This window comes from Magallana gigas, chromosome 2 (assembly GCF_963853765.1).
Source record: "Magallana gigas chromosome 2, xbMagGiga1.1, whole genome shotgun sequence".
In the NCBI taxonomy this organism is placed as follows: Eukaryota; Metazoa; Mollusca; class Bivalvia; order Ostreida; family Ostreidae; genus Magallana; species Magallana gigas.
Genome location: NC_088854.1, coordinates 48,558,705 through 48,574,042, shown reverse-complemented (window position 1 = coordinate 48,574,042; position 15,338 = coordinate 48,558,705). Strand labels below are relative to the sequence as shown.

The following is a 15,338-nucleotide window of genomic DNA, read 5'->3' as shown; positions in this document are numbered from 1 at the left end:
CAACATGTAATATTGTACATTCTATAATCTTAATACTTTGTTTTCAGGAGAGGGTTCATACACTAAACTTTTCAATAAAATATGCTTTTAATAAATTCACTTTAATCTGATAATGCTTTATTTCGAAACCATCATTTGCAACACAAATACACTATCCTGTACGTGTAAATAAATCATTGTCCATTGCTCTGTTTACTATGTAGCCGATAGCTGACTATTTCATCTTTAACGAAAAACGCACAGGGGTTTCTTATCTCATTAAAGATCGGCAAAACTCGGAGATCTGTTGCAGCTGGGATTTTCAGCACACTTAATTGAGCTGTGTGTTCTTATCTGATGCTAGTCAAATGGAAAAATTGTTATAAACTGATTTATAATTATCAAAGAAAATGTTTTTAGAAGAAAATGATTTTGTGTCACCTGTCCTTTAACGGCTCTTAAGTAGTCATTGTCAAAAATACTTTTTTAGAGAAACTGCAGGAATCTGGATTTATTTTATTTGCTCGTGGCAGAGAAACATTTTAAAAATTCTAAAAAGAGGATAGGTGCACTGCTTATTACAGTATCCCTCACTAAATGGTAAGAAAGAAGTTGTGAATATATAGTGCACACCCTTGCAATAATAAATTGATTTTTAGCCGGGCTCTGCTGAAAGCAGAGTCCTGGCTATTGGCAGGCAAATCGCCAATGTTACTATAAATAGCACAAATAAACAAAAAACCAAACAGCGTCAAGGTAAAGCTTCCGCTATACCAAATAGTTACACAAAGAGCCACCTTTTGTCAAAAGTGTTGGCATTTTGTTTCTTTTTTTTTAAATTTCGAATGAATTGTCTATCTTTTTCAGTTTTCTTATTAATAACGTGTTTCTAAAACATTGCTATGCATTTTGGACACATACAATGCGCATGAATTTCCATAACTACTTTGCTGCGCGATGAAGAAACGGGGATTGAATATATAATGCTTGTTGCAAAATTCAAGACAGCAACTGTTGAACTTTTTAACTTCTACTAGACAGACATATTTTTTGTCTATAGCCGCTTACAAAATTTGGTCGCTCTCTGATGCTTTGCCGACATTAAAAGCATGAGAGAGAGAGAGAGAGAGAGAGAGAGAGAGAGAGAGAGAGAGAGATTTTCAGTCTTTACTACACAATATGCATTTAGACACACCAAAAGAGCCCGGCTTTCAGTACTTCAGTACATTGATTTAGTTTGCATTTGTATGAATTTAAGAGTCTTAAACGGTAATTTTAAAGTATGTGTTTTAATGAGTCTTTTAGACTTACATGTATCATAGTTCAAAGGCAATGTTCTAACTGATTTTAAGTATATTACTATTTATTGAAATTTTATCAAATATGACTTTAAAGTCAGTATAATCATTTTTTTAAACAGGAAAAAACTTATTTTGTCAAAACATTAACAATTTCAGTAAAACAAGGTAAAAAAGTGTCAATGAAATTAGTATATTTTGCGAAGGACATTCTTGTGTTTTTAACTTTGAAAAATAACAAATATTTATTGAGTAATTAAGTTATAAATAATCCTGCTCCTTCTTAACTGAATTTGATCTAGTGGCCCTAAAGAAGAAAAATAACACCCCTAATGCATTATATCATATGGAACAATATTGTAGAATATGATATGATATTGCATTGAATCATGTGATACAATATTGTAGAATATGAAATGTTATTATATTATATAATACAATATTGTATACTAATATAAAATATGATATAGTAATGTATTATATGATGCAATATTGTATATGTATGATATGTATCCCAAAATCTTATTTTTATATCATATATTATAATATTGTATCATACTAATTATATGATACTGTATCATGATTTAATACTTTTATGTGTAATAGGTTACATTATGGCAATGTTCGGTATGATACGACATTGTATTGGATAATATGTTATGATAAAATCTTCCTTCTGTATGAAAAATTGTCCTGCCATCCATCTTTCTTTCCTGGATATTTTTTTTCAATGGCGTAAGTTTCACATTTGTGTTTGTTATTATATCATTAAGAGTGCGATTGCAACGCTTAATGATAAAAATATTTGTATCATTAGGGGTTGGCCTTGTAGCTTTTTGCTTGTATCATTAGGCGGTGATTTATCATTAGTGGCTGATATTGTCAACTGTTAATGCAAGAATTTAAAGCATTAACGGTTGCAATTGCAACGCTTAATGATATTTCTATCATTAAGCGGCGTTTTATCATTCGAGGTTGATACACAGCACAGCAAAAGGAAAATAAGCATATTCAAAAATTTGTCAGTTTTCAAAGTAATAAAAGTAACCAACATTAGCCAAAGCAATGCATTGACAAATTAAGCATTTTCGTTTAAAACTTACAATATAACTTTAAAATATACAAATGAACACACCTTTCTGTATGTTCTTGTTGTTCTGAAATTAAACGAAAGGACTTTCAAGAATCGTTTTAATGGAGCATTTTACATTGACAATATCTGCATTTATCTTAAGATAACTAGAGAAGTATTATAAAGTATCTATAGTTAATTTTGTGTTGCGTTTTGGAAATAATATTAGTTCACGATAATGAATCTTAATATTGCATGTCCTTATGTGCAGTTTTTTTTCATTAGAAAATTAAAGCGTACATGACATTTGAAGCATTAGTTTTATTGAAAAAAAACCCCTGAAATTGAACATTTAGAGCTTGTCTTTACCTTGTATGGTTGAATAGTTAGATGCATCTTTGTTTGTTTCAACTGTTGTATTTCTGAATTTAATATATAATAAACTCTTCATTGTTGAAAAATACAAATTCCGCGTTTTTAAACGTATACTTATTACCCGTAGGATTTTATTATACTTCACCGTATATAACTTTACCGAGTTTTTATTCTTAATCTTATAAGAAAAAAAAGATATTAAACAAATGACCCACAAGCAGAAAGTTTATATGCCAATAGAAGCACAAAAATGATCTGCCAGATATCTAAGCTCAAGTATCATATTTTATTTTATTAATTTCAGATTCTATTTATCAGCAATTTTTATTAATACTCAAGCAAAATTTAGAATATTTTTTTCAAAAATAAAAAAAAATACTCGTATATCCGAATGTTCAAATACTCATAATAATAAACACTTAAAACCTTACCTATCTTTTTTCTCAAATGCTAAAAAGAAATAAATCAATAGTAACATTTGTTTTCATTTCAGAAGCATTTCTACTGAAAATATCAATGAATATTATTTTTATTTATACTTTTTTAAATGCTTGTACTTCAAGATGTTTATGAAAAAAAAATATAATCATTTATTAAAGAAATCCAATCCAATTAGTGACACCGTTGAATTATTCATAAAAATATTGGACTAGCATGTATTGCACAAATCAAACTATTCTTTACAAAAAAATACAATTGAGAAAATTAAACCCCATTCTAAAACGTTATTATCTGAACGTGTACTGAGTCAAAGACAATGTGCAACGAGCTCTGCAATTCTAAATGTGTTTTATTTAGTAAACGTTGTAAAATCGGCATTTTTGGTATTTTTTATAGGAATGAATGTCTTAAGGATTTGTATTAAGAATTTTTATAATTTCCAAATCGTATACAAGTCTTTAAATTGTTGTTTGCGAAGTAAAATTGCTCATGAAAACTCGAAAGAATGGTTGAATGATTACCTATTTTACAAATACATGTGTAGCGTCTGTGAAGAACAATCCCAAGAATCAGTACGATTGTGATCAACACCAGAGCCCCTCCAACACTTCCGGCAACCATTCCTGTTTTAGAGCTTGCTTTCTCTGTGATAAAAATCAAGATTCCATTAAATTTACTTTTGTAGTTATATGAAACGGTTTTACTGAAAAAAGTTTTGTGACATTTATTCAATATTTAGAGAAGGATTTTTTACGGACAAGTTAACATATCTGAAGATACAAAACAACGCTAAAAAATATATTGAATCGTAAAATTTTAACTTTTGTGAATAGTTCACTGCAATCAGTTATGTCCAATGACAATTTAAGAGTATATTCATTTTTCTTTAACTCTTATTTATCATAACGTTTTTCGGTTTTAAATTTATGTTTTTACAATTAATCTTCATTTATGACATTTGACGCGACAAAAAAACTGGGTTTTTTTCTTTTAAATAGCCCGAATTTCTTTTTAAATAAGGAGATAAACATCTACAAAATATGAATAAATATATATGCTTGATTAATAATATCCAGCTCTCTTATTTAATTATTTCGAACACTAGATAAAATAAAATGTTTTATTATTTGATTAAATCCTTGCTCTCTTGCTCTTTGATTAAATCCATGCTCGAAAATGTTCACCTGCACGCTACCTATTTGTATGATATGAATATATCATTTGATTTTTCCCCACATTGCGACGATTAGTTTTTATCATTTCTGTCGTCCGATGAATCTTCGCGTTTTTTTATTGTTTGTCAGTGACTTAACCAGACGTTAACGAACTACAGGGTGATATAACACTGATTGTGATATGTCTCTTTCAATTTGTTTCTGAACCATTAATTAAACAACTATTGCTGGGGGAAGGTGGATTAAAGATTTATCTAGCCTCAAATTACAATGATGTTTTTCTCGGGTACTAATCGTATTGACCTAAAAACATAATAAATGTTTAAAATTAACCTCACACATTAGTTTTGAATTGAATAAAACATCCTTTTTTCTACATTGGACTAAAATGATGTCGGGGGATCCCCAACATGTTACGATTGGTTATTATCAATTATGTCACCCAAAGAAAATGTGTGATTTGCATCGTGTTCTGCTCAATTTGTTCTGTCTATATCAGTTTGTTCCTGATTCATGCAATAAAAACAAAAATTATTCTTCCGTTTAAAACTATGATATACATGAAACTACTTTCGAAGTACAAAACTCAATTCGCTATTCGGGCTTGACGAATACCGTACTTTTTTGTAGCTTAATCATTGTATTGACCCACAAAAAAGCAATAAGTGTTACATAATATACTTTCAAGAGAAATTATTTATATAAGATAAAACAGAGAGGTATTATACATCTACACATGTACTTAAATTTAACCTTGTAGTGTCTTGCATCTGGTTATTTCTGAGAGACTAGATCCATAACTGTTTTTTGCAGACACAACAAACCAGTACGTCACTGATGTACGAAGATTGCTTATGTGTGCAGTATGAAGTTCATTTTCACCATTGTCGTGAAAACGATAAGAGATATTAGTTCCATCTTGACCATTCAAAATAACAACAGTAAAGTACTGTTGATCGCCGCCATTGAAAGAAGATATCCATTGTACGCTGGCTTGTGTTATCTCACATACCACTGCAATGCTCCTGGGTGTTTCTGGTCTTCCTGTTCCTCAAATAAGAATTAATTGATTTTTATTGCACAAAAAGAATTTAAAATTTTTGTTTTAATCATTTCCCTCTCATATGTCAAATACGGCATTTAATTTGTTCCACATCAGTATACCAGAATTCCAGAATATATTATTTATAACAACTGACACATTTTGTTATGATAACTAGAATACAATTTTGAATTGGATATACATGTTTTTCGTTTAAGTTAAGTTTTTCGTTAAGGCTTGAAATATCTAGTCACTTACTTTGTTCGATCACATTCACAGTAACTGTTGATTCTCCAAAAACATTGCGCATTGTTAGATAATAAAGACCAAAACTTTTTTGGTCAACAACTGATTGCCTGAAATTAACAGTGAAATTATTCACTGCATTCTGTGTGATATAATTCATCATTTGATTGTTTCTTGTTCCGTTTTCGTACACTAATTCATATGAAGGCTCTGGATATGCAATTATCTTGATTGAAAATTCAATTCCCGTTGTGAAAGTAACTCCTAGTGTAATATTTGTCTTATCTGGTATCGGTTTGCCTATGAAAGAAACATAAAAAAAAAACCAAAGTCGTTTTAATATGTTACCGAGGTATATACAATATTAAAACTAACGTTCTAGGGGACAATATTAAAATATGAAGTATATATGATAACGACGTATTTGAGATACCATCAGTACAAAGTAATATACAATATACATATACAACTCATACTTAGTACATGTTTCACACCTCGAACAATAGATTTTTCTTGATACCAAATGAATTGGTACACACTTCCAAGTCCAAGTCCAAGCTTCATGGTACATGTACAGTGGTCATCCATTGTGTTCACAATGATTAAACCAGTTATTGAGAGTTATTGGTTTAATCATTATTAAACCTTCAAAGCAAGTCTCGACTTCACAACATTTGTACTGAGAATATGAATAAAACAACATCTGAAAAAAATATATATTTATTTAAATTTTTTTAGAACAGTGTCAGTTTTTATCATTTTTCAATAATTAAAAGGACAATGTTATGTTTTTCCATCCTTGTTAATTATGATTTTGTTTATACAAGCTGGAATGGTCAACCTTAATACATTGTTGCACTGCTCACCCTTAGTAGAATCTGCACTCGATGATGATAGCAATGGATGGTGCTCGTTCACTTTTTACACACTGGGTTTTAGGGGCAGAAGGTTGCAAAGCATCTGAAATTTCTCTTTCTTTCTACTCAGATGCTCTTTTGTAAGTTCTGACAGCAGAACTTCTATGACCACTACGTTTCATGACCTCATGCTCCTCAAACCCAGCATTATACAAAGTGGAGCAGCAATATACTCTACCAGAGTGATTGACAACTTTTTTGTCTATCCCAGCACCATCAAACATTGATTGCATATACTTACCAAAGGTATTGACACCAAAAACTAACCTGGGAAGAAAATTTTACAATATTTTCTTTTCCGGGAGGAAGAGGTCGTCTATGAAAGGGGCCTTTATTTGGTATGCATGCAAGGTAGCAGCAGATAAGATATACAGCAAAATATACAGGGATTTATGGGACAACTGTACTGAGTTATTGTTTTAGGTGAACATTTTTGATCTTTCAGGCACCTTTAACAGTTTTAGAAACAAATTCCTGGAAAACAATTTGACCATTTGAAACAATAAATTGTTCGGCCTTAAGGTCTTTGTGCTCACTCAAACCGCGCAACCCAAATACTTTTGAGTTATAGAAGAACACACCATAGCTTAAACCATTTGAAGTTTTCTTAATGATAACGCCTTTTTCCCGAAGTTTATTTTCATCATTGTTTGTCAGGTTCTCTGTATATTTAACAACACCCATGCCTTCTGGCACTCTCTCTTTCATTACAGCATCCAAGGTTCCCCTAAAACTTTAACATGCGATGTAGTTGAACAAATTTATCTCGTGATGTCTACATTCCTCCCTGATATGTCTCTGGATCCCTGCCACAATATTGTAGATCGTTTTAATGGCGTATTTGGATCCTTAAATAAATTTTAAATTGTCCCCTCTCTCTCTCTCAGTTTCTTCTCTCTCATCTCTCTCTCCCTCTCTCTCTCTCTCCCTCTCTCTCTCTCTCTCTCTATTTCTCTCTCTCTCTCATATCTGTCACTACAGCTGCATTACAAAATACAAAATACTGCTAAGAAAAAGGTGAATATACTTACCATCTTGCCTCCGTGCTTCATTAACAAATCTGCACAACAAAAAGTGCAGTTCGTCCTTGGTCACTGCCACAAAACTTAAGGAGACGGTTATGTATCTTCCAAGTGAACACCGACACTCCTATTTCTGTTGTATGCCGAAGCCAGCCATACATTTACTGCAAATTGGTTATTGTGTCTTGTTTTTTTTTAGGAATTCTCTGAATTCTTTGTTTTTCCAAGCCAGCTCCCGAAATAATTTCAGAAAATCGTTTGGAATAAGTTTCTGGCACATCCGAAAATAAATCATCACTAATATCAAAAAGACTTTTTAGTTCCTGGCTTAAATCCAGTTGGAAAGACATTTTGTACTTCGCTTGCTTTTTTTCATGAATAGAAGGGTAAATGTGTAATTTATTGTTTAGTTTGAATTCTACTCAAACTTTCCCTGTCTAATACAGGTAACCTGCCCCAGGGCACAAATTATCACCCTGCCAGGGTGGACTGAACTAATTACATTTAAATCATCATACTTACCTTGATTTGATAAACTATAACTTATAAATTTAAATATAAAAGAGTAATTTCTTTTGTGAAACATGTACTAAGTATGTTGTTAAATGTTTTCTTCGCCATTTGATTTAGTGCCTTGCTTCGCTCAGCACCAAATCTGATGGTGTGTGGAAAAAGTTTACCAACATATACATGGTAATGAAAATTGTAAATCAATGACAAATTTCAAACGCAATCAATATTTTTGAAAATTATTTTAGTGAATGTAAATAATGTATTCCGATTCCAAGCTATATTACATATTAGGATTTCACCTCTTCACTTTCAAAATAATATATTAATATCACTTTCATAATGTACTTGTATCTAAATTATTGTTACAAATAAAGATGCTGTTTAGTTTATTTTACATATTCGATATTTACTTTACAACTAGGAAAATGGCGAAATAGAAGCCAGGCAAAACGAAAACGGATGTTTTTTATATAAAAAAAAAATGTCTTATATTTAGAACTAAACTATGTCGTTACGATAAGAAAATAAATAATAATAATTTACTATGATGGGCAATTTTCATGATCTGCACATTAACAAATAGTATATTGAAATTAAACGACAATGCGGACTAGACTTGGTTTTAATTTATGTAAGAAAATAATCCGTTTCTTTGACAAAGTTTAGATATTCAGCTGAAAAAAAGCAACCATTGCTAAAATATGTTGATAACTTACAGTTAACGATTAACTCCACCACAGCTGTCGCCTTGCTTCCTACTCCATTACTGACCACAAGAGTAAAGTTTTGTGTATCACTACACGTGGCTCTTTTTATGAAGAAAGAAGTGGTTGTCACTGAGGTCTGGGTTTTCAACAGCTCCGTCTTACTATACCAGGATACATTTGACAATGGGTTACTGGAGATATTTCGAGTTAATATCACTGTTTCACTCTCATTTACTATTTGTAATGATCTGTTCTCTATGGCAGGTTGATCTAAAATAACATAAGATTAATTCAAATTGATTCTAAAATCCTTTGAAAGAAGTATCACTCTATATACCTGAGTGGATCTAATGGCCGTGTTTAGTTCAACAGACCATTTGTTACTTTCTTATTCTTAGAAAACGGAATATCAAAGTACGTAATATCACTTTTACCCGTTTGATTTTTCAGAAAATAAAATTCTGCCATGTCTTTTTCCTTTTCCGAATTTTTTTTTTTACTGTAGTGTACTAAATTTGTCTCTTTATTACCAAATGAAATAAATTTTTCATACATGTACATGTTAAACGTCAATATTTCTTTAAAATGATTTTAAGATATGAAAGAAGCCTTACAAAATACATTAACGATCACTGACTGACTGTGTCTTCCCTTTTCTCCATTACTGTAGCTGTTTACTGCAGTACATTTGTAGGTACCAGAACTGGTTCTCTGTATGTTAGACAACTGTAGAGTGGTTCTATTTTGTGTAAATCCTGGGTTGTCTACCTTGGTCCAGTAGAATGTGGTAGCGCTAGGATTCCCTGGGGTGGCCTGACAAGTGACTGATAGGTCTCTTCCTTCTATAATGTCTTGTTGAGACAACGTTTTTACAAAAGGAGGATCTGTAATATATATATATATATATATATATATATATATATATATATATATATATATATCATTGATATGTTGAAACTACATGTTATAGTTCAAAGTTAAAAGACATTTATTCTTTCCAAAATGTTTATGTTTTATTCATTGTAATGTACATAATGTATAATATATATGTTAAAATGTTAGTACCGTTACTCACTATTTATGTTAGCCGTTTAATGGGCTTATTTTTTGTTTGGTTTTGTTTGGTTTTTTTTGTTGTTGTTTTTTTTTTCTTTTTTTTTGTATTTGGGAGTGTTTCGTTCTGCGGGCTTTTTTTTCTGGGGGAGGGGGGGGGGGTTAAGCTAAACAGCAAAAACATATTAAGAATTATCTGTTTCTGTGGTACATCAATGTCATATCGGTAACTTATGAGAGCTGGTCACTGTAAAACGATTACAATTTGTGATAAAAAAAAATACACATTCTATTAAACATAGGTAATCACAGATTACAAAGCTCACCGAGACGAGACATCACCTTTATGAGAATTCACCTTTATGAGACCACCTTTATCATATTAAATGAAAATCATACTTTATGATCTTGGATATTCATGGATTCTGTTTTGAGACAATATTGTATATCATCTGTTAAAAAATTGTATGATAATCATATGTTCATAAGTTAATCTATACAATAATATAAAATTAAATATTGCATAAAATCATATTTACAACATATATCATATGATACAATAAAATACCATAATAAACAATGATGAGATATGATATTGTAACGTATGATATGACATTGTATTGTGTTATACGTTATTGTATTTGATCACATAATACAATATCATAATATATAAAACAATATAGTATTATATTACAATATCATATTACATAATACATCATAACAGTGAAACATATGATATTATATTGTATAATATAGTATGATATTGTATGATACTGTATCATTTTTGAAACATAATATGATATTGTATCATATCAAATGATACAATATTATGTGATAAAGTAAAATATATTATACAACATTATATAATACATATTGTATCATATGATAGAATAATATCTTTTACAATATAATACAATACAATTTCATGTGATGTGATAATATATCATATTATAAACCAATGTCATATTATACAATATCGTATGATACAATATTATATAATATTACAGTATCATATTATACAATTTCATGTGATATAATTCTATATTATAGAAACTAATATCATATTATACAATATCGTATGATACAATATTTTAGAATATACAATATTGTATCATAGGATACAGTATTATATTTTGCAATATCTTATGTAATAGTATCATGTGATAAAATAATAAATTAATAATACAATATAATATTATACAATATTTTATCATAATATACAATACGATACATAACGATATCATATTACAATATCATAACATAAAATATCAAAAAATTGATATAATATTATATCGTATCATATTACTTTTTATAATATTACATATGATATCATATTGTATCATATTAAACAATATTGTTTCATACTATACAATACTATATCATAGGAATCATGTTATATCATTTATCAACAAACACATCTATCTATCGAGCAGGTTTGAGTGAGGTAGGAGATTTCTTTAGCATCCTTGATAATGGAGATCAGGCTCTGCATCTGAAGCAACATCTGCGTTTCATTTATAATACAGTTAAATCAACTATGCAAGCTATCATCTATAAAACATGTGACCTGTTCCAAAAAAACTGAACCTCATCCAGCATCCGAAACCTATGGCTCAGATTCAGCATTCAAGCCTGTCAGGTGCATCAGTATACATAAGACGCATCTCCATGCAAGTTTGGTGAAGTTCAGACCAGTAATAACTAAGATATCATCATCAGAGGGCACTAGCAATTAAAACCTTAATCTGCTCCAGCATCCGCAATCTATGGCTCAGATTCAACATCAATACATCTCAGGTGCATCTGTATCATAAGACACACCATCCATTCAAGTTTGGTGAAGTTAGGACCTGTAATAACTAAGATATATTTTTTAGCATCCTTGATAATGGAGATCAAGCTCTGCATCTGAAGCTTCCTCTGTGATTCATTCATATTACAGTTTAATCAACTCTGCAAGTTTGAAATAGTACTATTATCTATTAAACATGTGACCTGTTCCAAAAAACTTAACCATATCCAGCATCTGAAACCTATGGCTCAGACTCAGCATTCAAGCCCGTCAGGTGCATCAGTATCATAAGACGCACCATCCATGGAAGTCTGGTGTAGTTCGGACAAGTAATAACTAAGATAAAATCATCAGAGGGCTCCTGTTTCAAAACTTTAACCAGCTCTAAAAACCTTAACCTCCTCCAGCATCCGAAACCTATGGCTCAGATTCAGCATTCAAGCCTGTCTGGTGCATCAGTATCATAAGACGCACCATCCATGGAAGTCTGGTGAAGTTAGGACAAGTAGTAACTAAGATATAATCATCAAAGGGCACCTGCAACAAAAACTTTAACCAGCTCTAAAAACCTTAACCTCCTTCAGCATCTGTAACCTATAGCTCAGATTCAGCATCCAAGCCAGCCTGGTGCTTCAGTATCATAAGACACACCATCAATGCAAGTTTGGTTAAGTACGAACCAGCAGTAACTTAGATATTGCTATCAAAGGGCACCGGCAACAAAAACTTAAACCTGCTCCAAAAATCTTAACCTCCTCCAGCATCCGAAACCTATACCTCAGATTCAGCACTCAAGCCTGTCTGGTGCATCAGTATCATAAGACACACCATCCATGCAAGTTTGGTGAAATACAGACCTGCAGTAACTGAGATATTGCTATCAAAGGGCACCTGCAACAAAAACTTTAACCTGGTCCAACAACCTTAACCTCTTCCAGCATCTGAAATTTAGGACTCAGATTCAGCATCCAAGTCTTTCAAGTCTATAAGTAGGTCCAGATGCATCATCCATGCAAGTTTGGTGAAGATAGGACAAGTAATAGCTTAGATACAGGACCTGCAACAAAAACTTTAACCAGGTCCGGACGCCGACGCCGACGCCGACACCAACGCCGACGCCGAGGGTATAGCATAAGCTCCCCCTGACTTCGTCTCGGTGAGCTAAAAATGATATATATGTATAGTAAAGACAAGCAATCGCAGATATTTAAATCATTCTTACCGTTTAACAGATTATTTCAATTGGAAAAACCTTTATTTTTGACATGGTGTTATCATTTTTTTCAAAGTACTTATAAAGGATCGGAAAATGTGTAAATGACAAAATTATTTAATTTTTTTTTCTATCCAAGAAACCAGTCATATTTATACTTTCTAGTCAGATTAAACAACTTCCTAAATTACTCGTAAACGTTGATCAACAAAATTCATCAAGTTTGTCTTAGCTTGTCAAAATAACCTTTTGTAGTGTAGATATGTCTCCAATATCAAGCAATGTCAAACCCCTTTCACAATTGACGCCCGAGCGCTTTTCAATACTTTGTGATCGGAATTTTTTAGATTCACACGAGCTGTCTCATACGTTGCACGAGCTCTTGCATTCGTTGCATGCGTTTAGTGCTCGCATCAAGTCTCCTCAAAATAGTGGACATGCACACTATTCAGACGCGACCGAATGCGATCCAAATCATCGCTCTGCTACGCACGAACATTAGTACGAATGTTTTACAACGTTTTGTGTACTCACAAAAGTGATGCTCTATTTTTAAAGGTCGTAAAATAATTTTCTGCTGTATATGCGTGTGTTTTGCGACCATGTGACTGTTGCTGAACATGTCTCGTGTAATCTTCCAACGTTTAATTTTACTATTATTGCACGACTTATCAGCCTCAATATGACATGCTTTGCCACCAGTATATATACCCTGTATAAGCATCTCTGTTTCAGACCACAATTGACAATATACATCTATTGCTTATGGTGAGATAAATATGAAGATCTATTTCTCCAAGAAAAATCATATTTCCTGAAGGAAATTTGGTTGGTTTTTTTTTTTTTTTGGGGGGGGGGATAAATCTTCATATTTCCTGAACATTAATGCAATAAACGTTTCATTATACCGAACAACATATGATTATACAAAATACGTTGATGTCTACTAATTGTCTGACTTTTCAATAGCAATAACGTCGTATTTGTTGGATTTTCTGTGTTACTTTTTTGCTTTTCTTTCATAATTTCGAATCATAGATAGTTAAAATGAAATTGCCCTGTCATGTGACTTTCTAGACCAATCAGATATAATAGAATAATCATATTGAGGTATAATGATAAATGCTGATGCATCTCTGTTCTTCTTTGGCGGCTTTTTCTCTCGCTTTCAACTATGTTTACTGAAGCGCGTCGGAAATGGGCGGTATACACTACGGCCAACGCGGTTTGCGTATTTACCGCGAGTCCTCGTGGTGTGAAATTGATCGCGGTTTAGCACAGGTAACTCAGGTAAAACCGCGCATCCTCGCGGTACAACTTCTCACCTTGGCCACACCGTCGCGGTACTGTGAAACCAGTCCCAGGTGAAAACTATTCTTGGTTTTTAACGCGAGTTACCTCCCCCAATTTCTTCTCATACGGGAACTATGATTGGGAGAATTAATGAATATTAATTTATATTCCTTTATTTTATAAAAGGAGTTGATTGTTACAATTTATTATTATTTAATAAAAAGTGGGAGATATAAAAGGAAGGTGTAATTATGCTAATACAGAATTTGGTGTACTATTTTGTATACTCTATGGCGTTACATATAAATTAATCTTGGCACATTCATCGCTGACAATTCTTGGTTATCAATGAATTTAATTGATAATTATATACCCGGTAATAAACACTTCACCAAAATATCTTATTTCGCCTCGAGAAAATAATACTAATTAGCATTTCATTTACAATCTTTCATATTTAAATCTTACCTTTAAAACATACCTTACACTTGGTCCTTTCTCTTAAATACATTTAAAGAATTCGTTTAATGAATAACAAAATACATGTAGATATAAAAAAAATGTTTTAAAGTGCACTCGCTCATCACCGCTGCGACCCGAGTTATATCCCGTGTGATCGACATTAGTTGAATAAATATGCTGGTTGCCCGCTTGGACACGTGGGTTTTCTCTGAGCACTCCGACTTTCTCCCACATCGATGACCTCATCGCGCTAACATCCGTGCCAACGAAAGATATTTATAAAAGTTGTATAACTTGTTTATCAAACGTTTTAAAATAGAATAAAAAAAGGTCCAATCAGCTTACGAAAATGCTAATGTTAAAATCGTGTGTATTTAAAAATTGACTTTCCTATCCGATCTAGCAAAAGTATGATGTTCAGTGGGTCGCCCAATATTTATGTTTGTTCAAAACCCGGGATTTAAAAATATGAATGATAATTTATTCTGGGGTATCCATGACATGTTAAAATGTCGCAGTGTCAGTTGACCAACAGAGGAAGGTGAATTGCGTAACATTACGTATACAGTATGTGTATATAGAATTTTGGTGGTTGCCGTCAAGGTGGGTGACCTTCAGCAATTAGTGTGACTTGGGGTCCGCTAAATAGAACTTTATAGTCCGTTCTTTCAAACAGCAAAATTTTCTTGATAGAATGATTTAAATTCAAACAAATGAAAATTAGTTTTTTTTTCAATT

The 15,338-nt window shown here is 31.9% G+C and overlaps 2 protein-coding genes across 2 annotated transcripts in view; both read right to left on the bottom strand.

Annotated features, from left to right (window-relative positions):
• Window positions 1-15,338, bottom strand: part of LOC105331780 (B-cell receptor CD22) — a 162,137-nt gene that overhangs the window by 88,918 nt on the left and 57,881 nt on the right. The gene's annotated exons all lie outside the window — the stretch shown is intronic.
• LOC136273090 (B-cell receptor CD22-like) overlaps window positions 1-15,338 on the bottom strand; it is a 46,508-nt gene that overhangs the window by 10,055 nt on the left and 21,115 nt on the right. The window contains exons 6-13 of the mRNA XM_066076973.1: window positions 9,402-9,671; window positions 8,797-9,057; window positions 5,641-5,928; window positions 5,094-5,390; window positions 3,687-3,809; window positions 3,156-3,174; window positions 2,719-2,771; window positions 2,413-2,434 (exon numbers count right to left, since the gene is read on the bottom strand). Coding sequence (XP_065933045.1) covers window positions 2,413-2,434; window positions 2,719-2,771; window positions 3,156-3,174; window positions 3,687-3,809; window positions 5,094-5,390; window positions 5,641-5,928; window positions 8,797-9,057; window positions 9,402-9,671 — 1,333 coding nt within the window. The remainder of the gene's footprint in view (window positions 1-2,412; window positions 2,435-2,718; window positions 2,772-3,155; window positions 3,175-3,686; window positions 3,810-5,093; window positions 5,391-5,640; window positions 5,929-8,796; window positions 9,058-9,401; window positions 9,672-15,338) is intronic.